The sequence below is a fragment of the Poromitra crassiceps genome (genome assembly GCF_964638095.1).
Source record: "Poromitra crassiceps genome assembly, chromosome: 4".
Classification (NCBI taxonomy): Eukaryota; Metazoa; Chordata; class Actinopteri; order Beryciformes; family Melamphaidae; genus Poromitra; species Poromitra crassiceps.
In genome coordinates this window covers 42,503,012-42,523,494 of record NC_139626.1, presented here as the reverse complement: position 1 = coordinate 42,523,494, position 20,483 = coordinate 42,503,012, and the positions used below count along the sequence as shown (strand labels likewise).

Below are 20,483 nucleotides of genomic sequence, written 5' to 3'. Positions count from 1 at the left end.
ACCAGGCTCTCAAGCACGCGCCACTATCGCTATTGCTGTAAATACGATATTCCTGGAATGCGCGTTTTAACGAGCCAGTTACATTTCTTTGCATTCTTAACACGTTGAGTGCCATAGCCGAGATATCTCGTCTTACATAATCCAACGGTTAAGTGCCATAGACGAGCTATCTCGTCTTACATAAACATTTTTTTTTGTTGACGGTGGGACATCAATCAACCCCTTTTACGTCTTTTATATCACTATTGGAGCAAGAGAATGTGTATAATCTATTTTACCGACCACTAAGTGGCGACAGTTCTCTCCAGACAGAGACAGAGAGAAAGCCACAGCCACGGGACCCGTGGACCAAAAGCAGCCGCCTCCCGCGGAAATGGCTTGGCGATTTTACAGTCAGAAACGAACGAGCCTCATTCTCATACTGTAGGCGGGGACGCTTCGCGCTGCTGCGGTGGGGGGTTCCAGAAATGGACTGGGTGAGCAGCATAAAGCCTAGAGTCGCACGGGGCTTCATCGGGGCTATCAAACCCAAGAGACAGTGAGACCTATCCACACTCGCTGCCAGGGAGAGAGGCTGCTCTAACTCGCTGCTCAAACTCCCAGCAGCAGAGCACTCCGCAGCACAGACGGAGGGAGGAGTTTGGAGACACACACACACTCTCTCTCTCTCTTCTCTCTCTCTCTCTCTCTCTCTCTCTCTCTCTCTCTCTCTCTCTCTCTCTCTATTTGAGAGAGAGAGAGAGAGAGAGAGAGAGAGAGGAGAGAGAGAGAGAGAGCGCACAGAGTGGGAGACAAGGGCACCCATAATCACAGGCACGTGAGGTGGTTCTAAAAATCCATTTATCTCCAAACTCCCTGAAAATCTCTGAAACCATGCTGTACTCAACGGCTAATATCTACATAACTACTAACTCTGCAAACTAACTCTTTTAGACAGAGAAAGCACACATTCTATTAGTTATTTTTAGATGATTGGTGTTCACGAATTCTTAACAGAAAATAATCCTCGGCTCTTGTAAAATGAGCCAGAATCCTCAAAAAAAAACCTGGCACAACTTACCTACAGGATTGAAAAAATGGCTGGCACTCAATGTGTTAAATTATTATTTATTTTTTATTTTTTTTATAATCAAATAAAATAGAATGTAAGTACATGCAGTTGTTTATTTTAATTATGGATCATAATACAACGCAATTCCAAATGCACTTTTATTTTAAAAGTAGCCACACAGTGAGAAAAAAGAAAGTGAGAAAAAATAAATCATGTATTGCGGAAAAAGTGATGCATCGATTTAAGATGCATCGTGATGCATCGTTTAATCGAATCGAATCGAATCGTTGACAGATGAATCGTAATCGAATCGAATCGTGAGGCCAGTGAAGATTCACAGCCCTAGTACTAGGTGACGTCAACAAGCTGTAGATTACTGTTATGAATGAAATCTTGAAAAATGAACTTTTGATGTGAAAAACGAAAGAAATTAGATTTTTGTGATTTTTTTTCTCATACATTATTAAATAGGTGCACTGCATACCCAGGTATTTGAACTAAAAGAAAATAAATCATTTTTGCGTTCAGCTCGACTTTAAACACCGTCTTCAACCAAACAAATCAAGGACTGGAAAAACGATTTAATTTTTTATTTGAAAATGTGTAGGAATCCTGTATAAAATGAATTGCATGCTTTACACAGCAGTGCACTGACCAGGGCAAGTTCGTTTTATGAAAGTATTGTGTGTCCTAGTTTTCTTGAGTATAGATGCTAACGCTCCTGGTTCTTCACTGTTTTCGCCTATGGGATTTTTGAATGGGTTTTTGGCGCGATGCTTCCAATAAGGTCTCTGGGCAACGCAAGCTTAATCAAACGCGAACCAGTGTTCAGTAGGGTAATCTTCACACATGAGGACCACTTTTATGAGTTTTTAAGCGTTTACATGCCGTTAAAAGGGCGGCTAGCTAGCAAACGGCTAAATGAGACTACACTGTTGAGACGACGGGGATATTATACGTCAATAACGTCATCACTTCAAAGGACGAACACGGAAATTCTCTTTCCCTCACCTGGTTCAGCCCGGGGTGATCGGTGCACAGCAGTGCACACATCATCATCAACAGTCCAGGTTGAGTGGTGACGTGACGGGGAAGCCTCAGCGACACTGTGTAGTTCTGGATTAGCTTAGCACAAACTTTTTACTTCTCGCATTTACGCTTCAAAACTCATGAAAAGGGTCCTCATGTGTGAAGATTATCCGGCTGAACACTGGTTCGCGTTTGATTAAGCTTGCGTTGCCCAGAGACCTTATTTGAAGCATCGCGGCAAAAACCCATTCAAAAATCGCATAGGCAGAAACAGTGAAGAACCAGGAAGTCCGGGACTTCCGCGTTCCGACTACAAAAATACATCATCCCTGGGGCTCTCTATAAGACCACTAAAGAGAGAGCTTGGTTTGTTTGTTTGTGTGTGTGTGTGGTGCCCAGGTGTCTGACCTGCGCACAGAGGCAGCGGAGGGCCTGGCCAAACTGATGTACAACGGCCGCATCTCCAGTGCCAAGATGTTGTCCCGTCTGGTGCTGCTGTGGTACAACCCCGTCACAGAGGACGACACCCGCCTACGCCACTGCCTCGGGGTCTTCTTCCAGCTCTATGCCCGCGAGAGCAGGTCACACACACACACACACACACACACACACACACACACACACCACAACACACACACCACAACACAAGCAAGCAAACAGATGATGTGGATTTTATTCAAAACTCAAAAGATTTATCATTCGATCCAATTACCGGTACTTTAAGAAGTAATTGCGAATGAATGTCCCATTTGATGTTATTAAAAAATTAATTAATTGCATTTTGACTTGATTTAATTGCCTATCGCCACATATTACCACAGCAAGTGTGTATCACTTCAACCTGCTATTGGTTCAGTTCCCTGCCGAGATGAAATGGCTATATGTATGTATTTAATAACAGGTGTGCATGTGTGTGTATTAGGGCCCATCAAGAGGTGGTGGAGGAGTGTTTCCTGCCTACGGTGCAGACTCTGCTGAACGCCCCGGTCACCTCTCCACTGGCAGAGGTGGATGTCAGCAATGTGCTCGAGCTACTCGTCGAGCTGACCCGCCCCAGTGCCCTTATCAAACCCTCCACCATCACTGAGGTAAGGAACCCCACTCAGCCTGACATGAAAGTCAGCATGTGCAGAAAACTCCTTATAATCCATTTAGGTTGTTCCCTCTTCCCAGTGTGAAGCCCTGGGCTTTTATTGACATTATATCCTCACATTATTTTACATGCCCCTTTTCTACACAGCACCGCTGAAATGACCTGAGAGAGCTGTCAGCAAATCCTGCCCGGACTCTAGGGCTGTCCTAAACGACTATTTTCTTCTCGATTAATCGAACGACTAATTTTTTCGATTAGTTGATTAATCTTTTTTTGTATTTTTTTATTAGAAATATATAAAAAATATTTTTTATATTTATATTTATTTATATTTATATATACCGTAGATTTTTTATTTTATTAGAAATATAGGGGCGTCTGTGGCTCAGGAGGTAGAGCGGGTCATCCACCAATCAGAAGGTCGGTGGTTCGATCCCCGGCTCCTCCAGTCCACATGTCGAAGTGTCCTTGGGCAAGACACTGAACCCCAAATTGCTCCCGATGGCTGCGCCAGCACCCTGCGTTGCAGCTTGCCGCCTTCGGTGTGTGAATGGGTGAATGTAGGCACATTGTAAAGCTCTTTCGATAAAAGCGCTATATAAATGCAGCCCAGTCCATATACTGAACCTAAAATTCAAAAGGATTGTTGAATGTTTAAACTGGAGTAATATGCAGTTAAGATAATCACTGGCAAATAAATGTTTTCATTAGTGTGGGGTAGGGATGTCACGATATTACAATTTCTACTTGGATACCGATACCCAAGAAAATATCGATACTTGATACCATTTTCGATAACGCGCGGGGGGATGACAACACATCAAGAGGCATACAGAATAAACAAAGACAGATGCATGCTTCTCCATAATCTAGGCCTGATAAAACTAATTAAAAACTTTGCATTTACACAGCAGATTAGCCCTGCTGTAGTCATCAGCCTATTAGAACACTTTGACCTTGTTGAAGCAACAGATACCCACCAATGACAGGGAGGGAGAAATCAGTAGTATGTTTGATTTTTCGTTAAGAGAAAGTAGTGCTGATATTTGATACTGTTGCAAATGAGTATTGTATCCGTTTAAAAATTTTAGTATTGATTTTTATCGATACTATCAATACTTTTGACAACCCTAGTGTGGGGCAAGGAAAGCAATCGAAGTGATTTAACTTACATTAATTTAAGGGCAGGGATGCAAAGATGGTGGTTAAGCGCGTGCTGTATGGCGCCGCTGGCCCAGATAATTTTTATTTCCTAAATAAAAAACCATTCTACACAAGTCTAAAGCACACAGAAGCCATTTAATATCAACGCATCGACGCACGTTATGCAAACGGCCACAGTTACGTAGTCGACGCGTCGTGACAGCCCTACCTGATTCATATCAACTTGAAGCATGCACTTGTTTTCAATACATTGAATTTGACGTGCACATGCGTGTGTGTCTGTGGTCAGGAGGTGTGTGTCCATGACTACCTGGCAGTGCGACTGTGTGGGGAGATGCTGAAGGACCCCACGGCCCCTGAGGTGCGTCTGTATGCCAAGACTCTGAGCAGCCTGGAGCTCAGCACAGACGGCACCATCAGGAGGGACCTGCTGACACTGCTCCAGCAGATCACACAGGTATACACTCATCTTTCCACAGACATGCACACACAGCCACTCCCTGTTACTATCTTTGAACCTGAAACGGACTTTCAAAAGATCTCAACTTTCTTTTTTTATATATATTTTATTTAACCAATTTAAATTGTTTAGAACACAGAAAAACTAAAAAACAAACTAACTCAGATACAGGAAAAGAAAAGAAAGAAAAAACATACATACACTAGTGCCACCAGTTACATACAGCTTATAAATATATATAAATTGTAAATATATACAGTATATACATATATAAATGAGTGGGATCCCACATGAGGGAGAAAGACCGGCCGGGCGAATCACCCGTCACCCCTAACCTCGTCAAGGTAGGCCAGAAACGGGTCCCAAATTGTTTGAAATCTCCCAGGTGAGTTGGTCCTCAAGAACCTGAGTCTCTCCATCCGTACAACGGAGATCATGTCCGCCAACCACAACTAAAAAGATAGTGGAGTGGGGGACTTCTATTTCTGCAGAATGAGTTTCTTGGCAACAATTGTCCCCTGTGTCAGAGATTGCTGCACAGCTGTAGGGAAGTTCAGAGAGGATTCCGAGCAGCCGAAGATGGCGAGTTCTGCCTCCGGCTGAAGGGTTACCTTGTAGGCCTTAGAGTACCAATCAAATATTTTGGCCCAAAATCCAGTCAGTAAAGGGCAGAAGGCATGAGACAGAGTGCCCTCCGACACCTGACACCTGTCACAGTGTTGAGACAGACGAGTAAATCTTGTGCAATTTCTGCTTAGAATAGTGAAGACGGTGAGTAACTTGAAATTGGATCAGCTGGTGTCTAAAAGATCTCATCTTTCTGACCTACATTGTTGTCGTATATGGCACATCCCATCCATCTAGTACTCCAAGTTTGTTACAGGTCCCCTTTCATGCTATTTTTAGCCGTTGAAAACATGTCTTATCAGAAGACGTTGTTTTAGGCCTCTTATGGGTCTTTAAAACAAGGTTACTTATGAATTCTGTTGCAAAATACTCCTACTCACATCCAGCCTCTGTGGGACCTATCTGCTCTGTCCCTCCCCTCATTAACTATGCGCTGTTTTGAGGGGGCGGGAACTCTGATAAGATCATCTGTTGGGGGCGTGACCTCTGATAAGATGATCTGTTGGGATGGATCCATCTTTGGTGCGGTTGATTGTTTTCTGGACCTTTTTTCATACTACACAGCAGCCAGGCAGTGGCACAGCCATGCCACAGACAACAAGGTTTGGTCTTAGGCATTCACTTTGCAGGGGCGGCGCTATAAACAGGCAAATTAAATGAGGGTTAAAAAGTTAAGTTATCCTTTATTTATCCCCATGGGGAAATTCATCCTCTGCATTTGACCCATCCTCTACTAGGAACCTTCCTAGAACTAGGAGCAGTGGGCAGCCGCAGTGCAGCGCCCGCCGCCCGGGGACCAACTCCAGCTCTTTTGCCAGTGCCTTGGTCTGAGGCACTGACAGGAGTATTAACCCTAACATACACGTCTTTTGGTGGTGGGAGGAAACCGGAGCACCTGGAGAAAACCCACACGAACACGGGGAGAACATGCAAACTCCACACAGAAAGGACCTGGGACGGACCGGGGTTCGAACCGCGGACCTTCTTGCTGTGAGGCAACAGCACTAACCACTGAACCACCGTGTCGTTCCAACTTCCTTTGTCAGTGTCACAAGGTTAGGGTTAGAAGTCAAAACGGCTCCTTTGGAGCCATCTTTTCCTTATATGGCTCATAATGGCTGGTGTGCATTTATTGGGGGGCGTATATTTTGAGACTTCCATGGTGTTTTTATAGCACACCCACATGCTTTTATAATCAGAGGCAAGGGAGAAAACAAAATGGGACTTTTCCTCTCAGTAGGCGTGTTTACATGGAGCAAAATAATCAGATTGAAATTGGTTTAAAAGCCCAAACCGTTTACAAATGCTCCATATAAACACCTAAAAAGGCCCAAACCGATCAAAAGAAAAATGTTCTCATGTAAATGATGAAAGTGATTACTCTCTGGCTGTATTATTATTTTTTAACTATGCGTGCGGACAAAGTGGAGATTTTCAAAACTCTGGCAAGGGTACGGTGGCGCAGTCGGTAGCGCTGTCGCCTCACAGCTAGAAGGTCCTGAGTTCGATTCTCGCCTGGGACGCTGTGGGCGCTGGAGTTGTGACCCCCCCATATCTTCAGTGCCTACTGCCCAGGTGGGCTATCTCATCGAAAGGGCCTTTCTGTGTGGAGTTTGCATGTTCTCCCCGTACCCCCCAGGGGGTAACCTGACGCTGCCAGATGGACGGTATAGCTCCACATAGGTTTCACTAAACCAGTCGATCTGGGTTTGAAGTCACCAGACCCGCTGACGGAGGCGGGCACTTTGTCCAAGCTACTTGGCAGGTGATTGGATGACCCATCTGTCTATCACCGCTGGTGGGTGTTAACTTCAACCAATCAGATCGCGGAAGGTGCCTGTGGATGATCTCCGTGGTATTCATTGATTGAGTCCTCGTGGTCGTAAAGTCACCTTCGAAGCATTTACCATAGTTAGATTATAACGAACTAGTTGTGTGGCTTAGCCTTCCCAAATGTTGAGGGTTGTTTTTTAGAATTTAATACATAGAATTGGGAACGTTACATTCAATTTCATTCACTGCCTGTCACTTCCGCGGCGGCAGCCATGCTGATGAGTGAAAAGAACTACAAAGACCATGTACCCACTACTTGCCCAGACGAGCCAGAGCCCGCCTACGGCCGCCGCTGATTCGTCGAGCCGGCATGGCTCGACCAATCATCTTAACTGCCTGTGCAGGTCCAGACCGTCACGGAGAACCAAATGCAATGTGAGTTCACGTGACGGGCGGTTTACCAGGCTACCCAGGGGGTTCCTCCGTACATAACCCCCCACTAAAAACATGCAGAAGATCGTCATCCGACCAGTGACGACAACATCTGAAGTTGGTCCAATGATGGTCCCCGGGCGCTGGAAAGAAAAGAAAGCGACCACTGCTCCTGGCCTGCCCCCTGGAGGAAAGGACAAGCCTGGATGGGTCAAATGCAGAGGACATATTTCATCGGCCACCGTCAGCATGAGTGTGTTGTGGCAGCATGCATGTGTTGTAGTGTTCGTGTGACAATAAAGACGGGCTTCCGTCTGAAATCATGTTTTCCCGCACAGTCCACGGAGTAGGCTATAATTAAAAAAAAACTCTTCGGGATTCCGTGTCTCTCATTTCCGTGTGACAGTCCATATGTCTGGCATAATTCACACTTTAGGCTACCGGTATAATTACAGTACGAATTTATTTTTCACTGCGAGAAAATGTACTTGTGGCGTTAAGATAGTGTGTGTGAAAAGTGTCAATTGTTTGAGTCTCATGGTCAATGCGAGAGTTGGCAGACATGTCAAGTTGTATATCAGTGCATGCCATGCTCTGGGTGCATGTAAACACCAGGGGCCGGTTGCACCAACTGGTCTTAACTATGCCTGGTCGTAACTCCTACGTTGGTCTTAGTTAAGACCAGTCTTTAGAGTGGACTTATGCCTGTTACACCAACAGGGCTTACGTCTGGTCTTAACTACGCCGGTCGTAGCAATGCGCGTCCATGTGAAAGCATGGGAATGCCCACTGGAATGCGGCACGCGACCTGTTTAGAAGAGTGCTGGCGTCAAATGACGCTCCGCTGATGGGTAATTGGCTGTAATAGTGTGGCTAATGTTAGCGGCTAACTGTTACTTGTCGTTACTTTACATGGCAGTAAAACGCCACTGAATGACCAAATTGATTTAACTTTTAACCATTTCGATTTCCACTTTCCATACAGAACCCCAGCATTGGTTAGTTGTTTATAACGTGACTATATTTATAACGTTTATAACATACTGCGGTTTCCAGTTTATAACTCGGGTCTGAATACAGCCAGAGTGCTGAGGGGTTGTAGCTATTGCGCAACACACAGGTGAAAACCGTCTATACTGCACCCATGACTGCACCTTACGCCTGCTCTGGACTAGGCGTAATATTTACGACCGGTCTTAGTGAGAAAAAGGCTTCCGCCCTGTTGGTGCAACCGGCGTAGCTGTTAGGTCGTAAAGTTACGACCGACTTAGCTTAAGACCAGTCGTAAGACCAGTTGGTGCAACCGGCCCCAGAGCGTATTAAATCACATCCCATGTAAACAGTTGACCTGAAATATTCAAACCGATTGATTTCAATCAGATTGAGGAAAAAGTGTGCATGTAAACGCAGCTACAGTCTCAATATGTTTGCTGGTCTTAAAAAAGAAAACCCTCCATTTCATCTGATTTCTCCTCTTTCCATCCCTCCATCATTGTCTGCAGGTGGTGAAGGATCGGCCCTGTCTCCGTGCTCTGGAGAAGATGATTGGTCAGCTGGATTCCAAGGAAGAGGCTGAGCTTAACGTCCGCTTAACGCCTGCACTGCAGCTGCTGGATGTCAATGCGGACGGTACAGAAAATGCATACACAGACTGTATAGAAGCAGTACATACACACAGTGCACCCCATGCAGCCTCTAGAGCAGTGGGTCTCAACTGCTGGGTCACGACCCAAAAGTGGGTCACGGGGCCATTTTGAATGGTTCCACTCTTGAGGACGTCTGTGTCCGTGGCCGACATCACATTACTGTCTCTCAGAGGCTTTGTGGGCTCGTTTTTGAAGTGACGGTACTGGTACAGTACCAACCATGTAATAACGCTCCAAGGTTAGGCTGGCATAACCGTTTTTAAAGGGGTCCCTACCTTGACCTCTCACCTCGAGATATCTGAATGAAAGTGGGTTCTGGTAGCCACGAGTCTCCCCTTTACAGGCATGCCCACTTTATGCTAATCCCATACAGTTTGGGGAAAAAACCCTGCCCCCAATTTTTTTTGCATGCAGTATAAATGTGTTTTTTGCCTATTCTATGTGCATATTTTTGCATACTGGGTCCTTATTGAATTGCATAAATTGAAAGCTGAGACTGGATTCATTGAGCCGAATTGAATTAATGTTTGATGATGTTATGTTAGTCTAGGATAGTCACTCACAGCCCCACACAGCCTCATGAAAAAGACGTGTTATTGAAAACATGCACATATTAAATACTTTATACTGTAAATGAGACCAAATACTGAAAATGCATTTAGGCCAAGTTAACAGGCTCTTGTTTTTCCCCCTCTCAACAGTAAAACTATACACATTTGAACTAAGACTAAAACATCCTGCAAATTTATTTGGCGACCCAAATAAAATCTCCCGCGACCCACCTGTGGTTCCCGACCCAGTCTTTGGTAAACACTACTTTCTAGAGCATCGGAGTAACAGAAATGTCTTCTCCCTAGCATCTGTGTCTAACCAGATTTATAGATTGTGACAACTCTCTTCCTGTAAAAGGATTATCTCCTATTACCAGAATGCTGCTAAGTGGATTAGAAATACTGTATATGCCTCCCACCACCCTACTTAGTGTCTGTCTAGACAAGAACACAGCGAGCAGAGAGGAACTGCAAAAAATAAATGTAAACCATTTTTTCTCCATTTCCTGTATCTCTGCAGAGACTGCAACAGAGGATCGATCTAAAACTGCCAAGAAACCCAAAAGAGGTAATGTAGATTTTGTACACTAAAACTAAAACACATCACTAAAACAGTGATTGTTCGTAGTACCTGGCCTCTCTTCTCATCTACCTGTGTGTGTGTGTGTGTGTGTGTGTGTGTGTGTGTGTGTGTGTGTGTGTGTGTGTGTGTGTGTGTGTGTGTGTGTGTACAGGTCAGAGGAAAGGCTCCACAGCCAAAGGGGGCAGGAAGCCTAGCAGAAGGGCAGAGTCATCAGAAGAGAGGTGAGTGTTTCCAGTTAGTACGGGTTTGGAATAAGGATATATTGCAGTGCAGTGGTAGATTCCCTGCTTACCAACACGAGGGTCGCAGGTTCGAGCCCCCGTGTTACCGCCAGCTTGGTCAGGCACCAGGGTTCCCATAGTCATGAAATACCTGGCAAAGGTATGGAATTAGAAAAACAGTTTTCCAGACCTGGAAAAGGTTTGGAATGAACTGTTCAATTTCAGGCCTGCCACCCTGCATGCATTTTTTGTAGCAGGCATACATTTTGATATTCAAGTACGCTGGTATGATTGGTCACACTATGCAAAAATGCATTGACGGCAATCTTTTTAGCAAAACTAAAAGCCGTTGTGCAGAACTGGATGGATTTGTAGCCGGGGAAAGACTAGAAGTTGTCTCGGAGTTTAAGTACCGTGGAGTGCTGATTGATAGCAATTTCTCTTCTAAAGCTCATACTAAAAGTTTGTAATCGGGTGAAGTTCAACCAATTTTAGATATATCCGTAGTTGTATGTCAACAGAGGCTGCAATGATGCATATGCATTCAATGATCTTCTCGCACATCACATATTGCTTGACAACCTGCTCCCAGGCAAGTAATACTGCTCTTAAACAGTTGCAATCCTTATACAAACAAACCCTCAAAGTTCTTGACAAAAAAAACTAAATATTATCATCATTGCCAAATATTAACAAAATAGTTTTTAAATAGGGAAAACCTGAGATTAAATATACAGATTCCTGTCTAATGTACATGATTTTGCATGAACTGGCTCCACCTGTACTGAGATTTCAGTTTGTAAATACTGGATCAACCGTATATATAAATCTACACGGAGTGCAGTGAGAGTAGACTGTATTATCCCGTTGAGGAAAAGTTCTTTTAGCTAATCTGCGTTTTCAATTAAAGCTGCTCGCGCCTCGCGAGTGGAACTTAATTCCAAAAGACATTAGAGATTTGAAAACATACGCTTCACTTAAACTTAACTAAAGAAGTGGATAACCAGTAGCCAGCTCTGTCAACATTAAAGTACTAAATGATCCTGCTGTCATCTATGCTCTTTTTGCCTGTCTGTGCTTATTGTGGTGTTTGTCATGTGGTCTGATAGAGTGCTATTTGTCTACTAGTTAGGCTGGCATTTTTTGTCTCTGTTGCTTGTTGCAATGCTGTCTTCGTGCTACTAACATCTGTGTTATTTGTGACGTTTCTGTCATGTGATAGAATGCTATAGAGAGCCAAAGTGGAACGTCACTTCCTGCTTCAGCACTGTACCAGAGATTTTCATTTTCCCATAGACAAAACGGTTCAGATATATTTAGAAACAGGAGAGATCGCATAACATTTCACTCCGACCAAAACTAGGGCTGGCATGATGGATGATGGCATCGACCATCATGATGGGCCGACCCCCCATCGACCTCTGATCGGATCATCGTAATTAATCATCTGTTCGAATTAAAATTGTGCAGTTTTAATAATAAAAATGGCCAAGTCCACTTACTGTGACGCGAAGGCCAAGTCCACTTACCGTGACACGCGGGCGACATTAAACAAGCGCACCCAGTTCAGAGAAGCCCCCCCCCCCCCCCCTCCGCTCTACTGCTTCTCTGAACTGGGTGCGCTTGTTTAATGTCGCCGGGGCATCCCTCGCGCGTGAGAAGTCGGTTGTGTTGTGAAAACTTTTTAAGACAAAGAAGAAACTTCACGTTCTTTCCTGTTTTCAACCCAAAGTGAGTACAAGTCTTCAACTGTGAATTTAACTCGCCTGTTTCCAAAGTGAAAGTTAGATAGATACAGATACAGCAGCTGTAGCCTGAAAGCGAGACTCATCAGTCATTTCTCCTCAACTCTCTCATTAGGTTCAAAAGCCCACGCGAATCTAACGTTATATCAGCCAGTAATTCAGTCAGTTTTCTGCCAGCTAGTTAAATTCAACACACACACGTTGTTGGTGAGGATCTGTAACGTTAACGTTAGTTGTTTGGTTCGTGATGATGGTTCACTGTGGAACCATCATGATGGCTATTTGATTGACATCGCACCACCCTAACCAAAACGTAAAAAAAATGCGGGTGTAAAGAAAATATTTTTTCAATGTTGTTTTTTAAAGTTTTGGTCTGAGTGAAATGTTCTATGGTCTCTCCCGATTCTAGATATAGCTGAACAGCTTGGTTTGACCAAGTAAAACTATTTTTTATAAGCATTTTACAAAATGTCTATGTGAAAATAAATTGCGTAAGAAAATCTCTGGTACAGTGCTGAAGCAGGAAGTGACGTTCACTTTGCCTCTCTATTTGTTTGGCTGGGCTGAATCTCTTTGTTGCTGACTGCTGTTTCGTTTAACTCTGCAAAGCTGTCTTCGGTTTATGTCCTTCAACTAGTTTGTAATAGTTTAACGGCCTGCTCTTCTTAGATTATATTTCTATACTGCATGTTTTGATTTTCCTCTTTATAGCTTCACCTTTATCTTTTTAGGGTGACCTCTTAAGACCAGTCCAGGGACAGCAGCAGATGTAACATAGCCTTCTGGCTAACTCTGGCACATTTACATTTGAATGTGGTTATTAATATGCATAATGTCCCCATTAAATAAACCTGAAAGAAAAAAAAGAAAAAAAAAATCTTTGCCTTCAACTCCTAGCCATAAAGAGTTATTTTGTTCCATCTCTCGAACATGGCTGCTGCGGTCTTGCCAAACGTCCACAGCTTGTGGAAAAAGCAAATGAACAGAGCGAAATATGGAATTACTTTGCTTAAGTTTCTGACAGTCAGGGGCAAACCCACGGACTGTGGACACAACATAGCCCGCCTGTAAACATCTCGCGATAGACATCCCGGCTTGTTCAAAGAGCGACAGGTTAGCGAATGTGATGGTAACATAATTACATGCCCTCAAGTCAAACGAGTGAGGTATTTTGTGATGAGCTTACTTTTTTCATGATAGGAGGTTGATGAGGCAATTAAGGGCAATGCGCTCAGTACCAGTGCAGACCTCTTCCAAGAAGGTTTATTGAGTCATGACGCTGTTTAATACGTGAATAAGGTTCAGGGTATTCGCGGGGGCTTGAAAAGTATTAAAAGTTGATAAATCAATTTAGGGAAAATTGAGGCCCTTCTTAAAAAGTCTTAGTTGCCATTTGATGAGGTATTAAATTTGGTAGCTATTGTGCGGATTGTGTTAAATGGGCATATGATATTGTCTCATATCGATCGCAGACACGTGAATTAAATCAGAATCATGTCGTGGGCAGACTTTGTGATATCAGCATTGTTGTCCAAATAATCTATATAATATCGTATCGTGATGAAACTAACTTGTGATTTACATTTACACCTCTATCGCTGATGTGAAGAAAGTGGTGTTGACTATTATATTTGATTGAAAGTCTTAAAAAGGCCTTAAATGGTATTGAATTTAACTGCAGGATTCCTGCATATACCATGTGGTTGCAAATATAAAGTTAATTATCAAAGAAATCACAAACTGAAGTAGGGCTGCACGATATTGGAAAAAACAGACATTGCAATATATTTGGTTTCTGCTGCAGCCAGAGTGATTGGCAGGATGCTAGTGTGCTAAGTGCTGAGTATCAACCAGCAAAAAAGTTATAGCCTGACGTGTTTGAGTTAATTTACCTTATTCTTTGACATTGCATGTCCTGCGATGTGACTATTGCGCATGCGCACATTGCGATGACGATGCTGAAACGATATATTGTGCAGCTCTAAACTCAAGTATACTGTATATATATAACTCACGGTAACAGCTTGTAAAAGCTTTAATAACACTTGATCCAATTATTGTAGTAAAATGACATGATGGCTGTGCATCATCAATAAGTCATATCAGCATAGCAAGCATTCGTTGTTTAAATACATGGTTGGTCAGAGCTCAAAGGCAGGACAGCAATAGGTTGGTCAAGTGAATTTGATTAGATTTAGAGTCAACCACTCTAAATCATCTTGATTTAGAGTCAACCACTCTAAAGCATCTTGATTTGGAGTCAACCACAAGGCATTTAAGCATCCTGAATTCATGAAAGAGTGAAAGTGGGTGATTAAAATAGGCATTGACATAGTAAAAAAAAGTGTTTCAGCTACTGTCCTCTTCAGGGTGTCAACTCTTAACTGTCAGAGCAACATACTAGGGTTCAGACTAAACACACACACACCTGTCCTGTGTGCAATCAACAAGAAATCAACACACGAATGGTTCTCCAATCAGGAGCCACAGAAGACATCTCGGTCCAATCATGGACTGAGCTACCGGGACATTGTAGAACGATCCAATCATGGACTGAGCTACCGGGACATTGTAGAACGATTGGACAATGCAGCTCATTTTTAATCTTGAGCATCATGGATGTAATGAAAAATGAGAGAATTAAAGTCTTATCTTTATATTTTTGTGAAGTTTTCTTTATAAACACTAAAGTCTAAAGTCATTGCTTAAAGGGACACTCCACTGAAAAACAATTTATTTTGATTTTTTTTTTGCACATGCTCTCACACATATCCAAAAACTGTAAACAGTTTTGCAGGCATTCATGTAGTTTGGCAGTTATTGAGAGTTGATTTGACTCAATCAAAGTTGTGGACCAATAATGTCACATCACTGGTGCACAACTTAATTCAAATCAACTCTCAATAACTGTCAGACTAAATTGTTTTTCATTGGAGTTCTCCTTTAATACTATATGTGAATGCTGGTGAATATAGTGTCTTGGGGTGAAGGGCATGGTGCTACAATGCACATTTCATGTACTTGCAAATGGTCATGGAAATTATATTCTAGCTCCTGGAAAAGTTTTGGAATTTTGTCTCTGAAAGTGTGGGAACACTGCACATGAATGGACCGTGTCTGCGGGTGGAAAGGCAGAATATGGGTACGTCTCCTGGTCACTGCACTACTGCCTCCTCTGGCCTGCCTGTTCAGGGGGCGTATCGCGTGATCCTCCCAGTGAAATTCCTTGCTGTCAGGTGAAAGGAAATGGGTGGCGACTGCACATGTATCGGGGAAAGCATGTGCTATTCTACAACTCTCCCCAGATCGGCAGAGGGGGTGGAGCAATAACCAGGACAGCAGCGGGAATTGGCCAAGTACAATTGGGGAGAAAACAGAGGGGGGGTGGATCTGATAACACCATACCAGAGTTTGACCCATTTACCTGATTTGATAACCTGTCTTACATTCCCACCTTCTTTCAACTCACATTCTTATGCTCCATTCTGTCTTGGCTACCAAGTGATGGAGAGATTGAGAATGTTCCAGAGGCTGTTCCCATGTCGACGCGCCCCTCTCGGAGGACCAAGACTGCAGCGCTAGAGAAGACAAAGCTGGACCTCACCGCACTCATCAACCAGGAGGCCAACATGTCGAGTTAGGGCCAGTGGAGCTCTAGATGAATCGATTACCGTAATCAACAGAAAATTAAGCTTTTTTTTCTCTTTTTTTTATCGATAAAATAAAATTCAAATGTAAATGTGAATATTTTCTGGTTTCTTTAGTCTTCTATGACACTAAACGGATTATATTTGGGTTGTGGACTGTAGGTCAGGACAAAAGACGACAAGTGATGTAATCTTGGGCTTTGGATCCTAGCACAGAGTATGGCTGCTATGTTGTTATCTGTTCCTTTTTGTTCAATGTTTTACTCTGTGGGGTTTCCACCTCCGGTATCTACTGCTTCTACTAACGTTACGTTGTGCTTTCAGCCTGAACCGCAATCTTATCCGATTACTCGTTTACTTGTTAAAATAATCGGTAGCACACTCGATTACTAAAATGATCAATAGCTGCAGCCCTAGATGACATCCTCAAATGTCGTCTTTTGTCCTAACCAACATTCCACAACCGAAAGATAATCAGTTTATTAGAAGACCAAAAAAAACAAAATATTCACATTGACGCTAGAATGAGACAATTGTATTTATTTTTTTCCTACAAAATTTCTAAATTATTAAATCGATTATTGAAAAATAGTTGGGAGATTAATTTTCTGTCGATTGACTAATCGTTGCAGCTCTACTTAAAATATATATATTTTGTATTCTTTATTGGTTTTGCAGTTACGAAGACGTACAAAACAGTTCAGGTCCCTCGTTCAAGGCACAGCCAGTTCTATAAACATACAAACATGCCAGAGAAATATGAGGGGACAAATTCAATATTTTGTAAGGTACAAATATTGCACACACACCCACAAGCACCCACCAACCCATCCACACACAGTGGGTACAATAAGATGACTAGCCAAAATGTTTATAATAGCATCACTCAAGTTCAATGAGAGGGAGGAAAAGGGGAGGAGCAAATTAACATTTTTGAATAAAAATTAATCTGTTTTCAGCTCCTGAATGGACTGACACCAGCCCTGATTTACAGGATAATCTCTCCATTATATTTAGGAAGTGGATGTTTCCTCTGTGTAGTGCGTTTGTTTCTGTTTTTCTAGCGTTACCTTTTCATGTTTGTGTGTTTCTAGTGTTAACTTTTCATTGTTCATTTTGTTACATGTTCATTTTAACTGCCCAAATAAAATATAAGTTGTATAACTAAACATTCTCTATTCTTGTTCAATCAGCATACTGTAGTTAGGAAGCCATAGGTATATTTCAGGGATGGGTGTAACAAAAACATTGATAGTCAGAAGACGTTATTGGCGACTGTTGTATCTAATAGGTGATAAATGTGTCAGATATTAAATATGACATGGCAATGTGGGGTCCAGGGTCCACCAAGAGCCCCTGACCTTGAGGGGGTTCCAGCAAATTGATGGTTATTTAATTTACAAGAAGTTAGACCAATCAGAGAATTTAGAAAAATGCCAAAATCATACCTATAAAAAGATGTGGGTCAGAAGGAGATTTTTTTTTTATCAAATGGGTATGATATGAAAGGTTGAGAATCACTGATCTAGGCCCCAGAGCAGTACTTTGGACATCTTTGTCACCTCAGAGCAGTACTTTAGACATCTTTGTCACTACAGGTGTCTAGCAGGTAGCAGGATCTTGCTCAGGCACCCTATAGTACAAGTTTCATCTACTGAACAGTGTAAATTAAAAGATGCAGACATTGGTCCACAAATGAGATGTGGCTTCTGGATTTTACACACTTCACTGTCCAGTGTAAATTATATTAAACTCCTGATAAATACTTCAAAAGAATCTTTATTGTTCTAATGACACAGACAACTCTGTTACATCTGTAATGGACAGTATAAAAACACTTGATAACGAAAATATACAACAGAAGTTTAGCACCAGGGACTTCAACTGAGGGGTATGTTTTTTTCTGTCACAAGAATAAGCCATCCCTCCCTCCTGTGTTGAACAGGGCCGTAGCTAGCTATGAGCACGGGGAGGTCCGGACCTCCCCTAATATTTCAGAGGTTTTTTTAATATTTCAGAGATTTTTTTTTTTTTTTTTTTTTTTTTTTAGCCTTTATTTAACCAGGTTTGTCCCATTGAGATCAAAGATCTCTTTTACAAGAGAGAGCTGGCCAAGAAACAGCAGCAACACAAAGTTACAACAAACAAACACATAAACACATACAATTGAAAAACATTAAAATGATCAAATAAAACATTTGCATACAGACAGCCTGTTCTCAAGAGATATTACCATAGCCTTAAAACCATTTAAGGTTACTAAGCTATTAAGTTTAAGATCAGACTGCAGACTGTTCCATGCGGTGGGTGCAGAGAACCTAAAAGCTTTCTTCCCCAATTCAGTTCGGACTTTGGGAACAGAAAATTGTAGAGTGTCCTGAGAACGAAGATTGTAAAAAAATAAAACAATCTGCATGGAAAACAGGAAAAGCATGAAAAACACGGGATCGCTTTTATTTTGAAACGAAAGGCAGGTCAGGCAGGAAGTCATCTGACGCCGCGTCCGCGGTAACTTGATTCTGAGAGAGCAGCAGCATGGTGGTGAGTGATGACTGTCTGTCTGCCTGGCGAGATAATTGAAGGTGAGCGAGCTGCGAGACAGTGAGCGAGTGAACGACAGACAGTGAGTGACACACACTGACAGATTTTTTAGCAACAACCAAGAAAGTAAGTGTCTAGTCTGTCTAAGTAACTTTGTGTGTTGTGTACGGCTTGGGTTGTGTACCTGTGTTTGTAGGTGTCATTTTGATATGAATTTGGCTAAAACAGTTTGTGTTTGTTAGTTACAATTATGTTGACAGGAGAGCTGAGCAGGTGGTGACATGAAAGAGAATATACTGAATAATGACATCACAACAGTATAATCCTAATGTTGATTTAAAATGATATATTACTCTAAATATAGCTTAAAAAGGGGAAAAAAAAACTCAATCAATCCGCCTCCCCTTGCTGGACCTCCCCTATTTCGGAACCCTGGCTACGGCCCTGGTGTTGAAATGGCAACCATAATGACATACACACAAGGGCAGTCAGGCACACAAGACATAGTGCGGTATGGCATGTACTCCCGTAGGATTTTTTTTGCTAAAATTGATTTCTTTGCTGTTTTGGCTTTTATAGGGACCAAACTGTCAGAAAATGACAGGGTTCAAATTTTCAGAGCCCTCCGAGTCATTTTGAAGGTGTATTAGTAGTCTCAGTTTATTTATATCACTTTTGTTAAAGACAGTTCTGGTTGACAGGTGTTGATAAAGTAATTTCAGAAATACAGGGTGATCTCTTCATCATCATTGTCATCTGGAATGTCCTCCCTTATAGTGTTTGCACAGTCTCCACCATAGCATTTGCAGAGAGGAGAGCAAGGCAGGTGATTGTTTTAGCAGCTGCACCGTCCCTTGCAACCTGCTTTGCAGCCAGATTTGATGAGCTCAAGTACTGCCCGTGGAGCAGGGAGGGCAAGACACCTGACTGGACCATACCCTCCACTCTCTGAATTCCATCCATTCTCTTCGATTGGTGGAAGCTCAGGGCAATTTGCCTGGTATGATTTATTCCGCAGTGTAGCTTCAGAGCATTTGCTCTTGACCTCAATGCAATCTCTCCTGAGAGCTGATAATGTTCTGTCCTTGAAGAAGATCTGGAAGCTTTTGGGAAGCTATTGAGGTACTGATTCACTAGACCAGCAAGATGAGGTGTGGTAGTGACTAGTCGGTCCAGAGCTGCTTCAGCTCCATTACTGAGTCCAACCATCATAGACTTGGTAGGAGAAGGAGAGCCAGCACACAAAAATGTCCTTTCGTCAGGTTTATTCCAGCTTTTCACCAGGTACAACACACGGACGTTTCAGCCTAACGGCATATTACTAATTTAGTAATATGCATTCCAGCCCTAGCTTAATCTCTCCTGTCTGTTATCACAATACAGCGGGACCTCTTTCTAGGCCATTATAGTGGAAACGTGCAATTATTTAAGCATAATTCTTGTTTTAAAACATTTCTATTGTATTCTGTATTTTGTTTTGTATCTATCTGTAGTCCAGACCTGACTTACTCCGCCTACCTGTCACTTTGAATACAGCAGGGCCTTTACCTAGGCCTGGTTCTGCTCTCCCACACAGTGGGACTGACCAGTCTATTGTTATTTATATGCATACATTGTTGTATGTAGACAAAAAAAATTGACAATGGAACTTTTGTGTTGTGTATTGCTTGGTTTTTGAATTCTTTATATATTGTAACTGAATTTTGATATTTCGTTTATTGAAAGTACTTCCGTTCTCAGTGTATTTAAACGTCATCTCCGCCTGACACAGCAACACGCTGAAGAAGGCCGTTAGGCTGAAACGTCCGTGTGTTGTACCTGGTGAAAAGCTGGAATAAACCTGACGAAAGGACATTTTTGTGTGCTGGCTCTCCTTCTCCTACCAAGTATTCTCCTGTGCCGTGCACCAAAACTTTAGAA

The 20,483-nt window shown here is 42.6% G+C and overlaps 1 protein-coding gene across 1 annotated transcript in view; it reads left to right on the top strand.

Moving 5' to 3' along the window:
• The window catches only part of ncapg (non-SMC condensin I complex, subunit G), a 28,967-nt gene extending 11,809 nt beyond the window's left edge, over positions 1-17,158 (top strand). The window contains exons 9-16 of the mRNA XM_083635927.1: positions 1,695-1,710; positions 2,480-2,661; positions 3,003-3,168; positions 4,627-4,794; positions 9,132-9,258; positions 10,347-10,394; positions 10,561-10,630; positions 15,878-17,158. Coding sequence (XP_083492053.1) covers positions 1,695-1,710; positions 2,480-2,661; positions 3,003-3,168; positions 4,627-4,794; positions 9,132-9,258; positions 10,347-10,394; positions 10,561-10,630; positions 15,878-16,016 — 916 coding nt within the window. The 3' untranslated portion in view covers positions 16,017-17,158. The remainder of the gene's footprint in view (positions 1-1,694; positions 1,711-2,479; positions 2,662-3,002; positions 3,169-4,626; positions 4,795-9,131; positions 9,259-10,346; positions 10,395-10,560; positions 10,631-15,877) is intronic.
• The last annotated feature ends 3,325 nt before the right edge of the window (positions 17,159-20,483 follow it).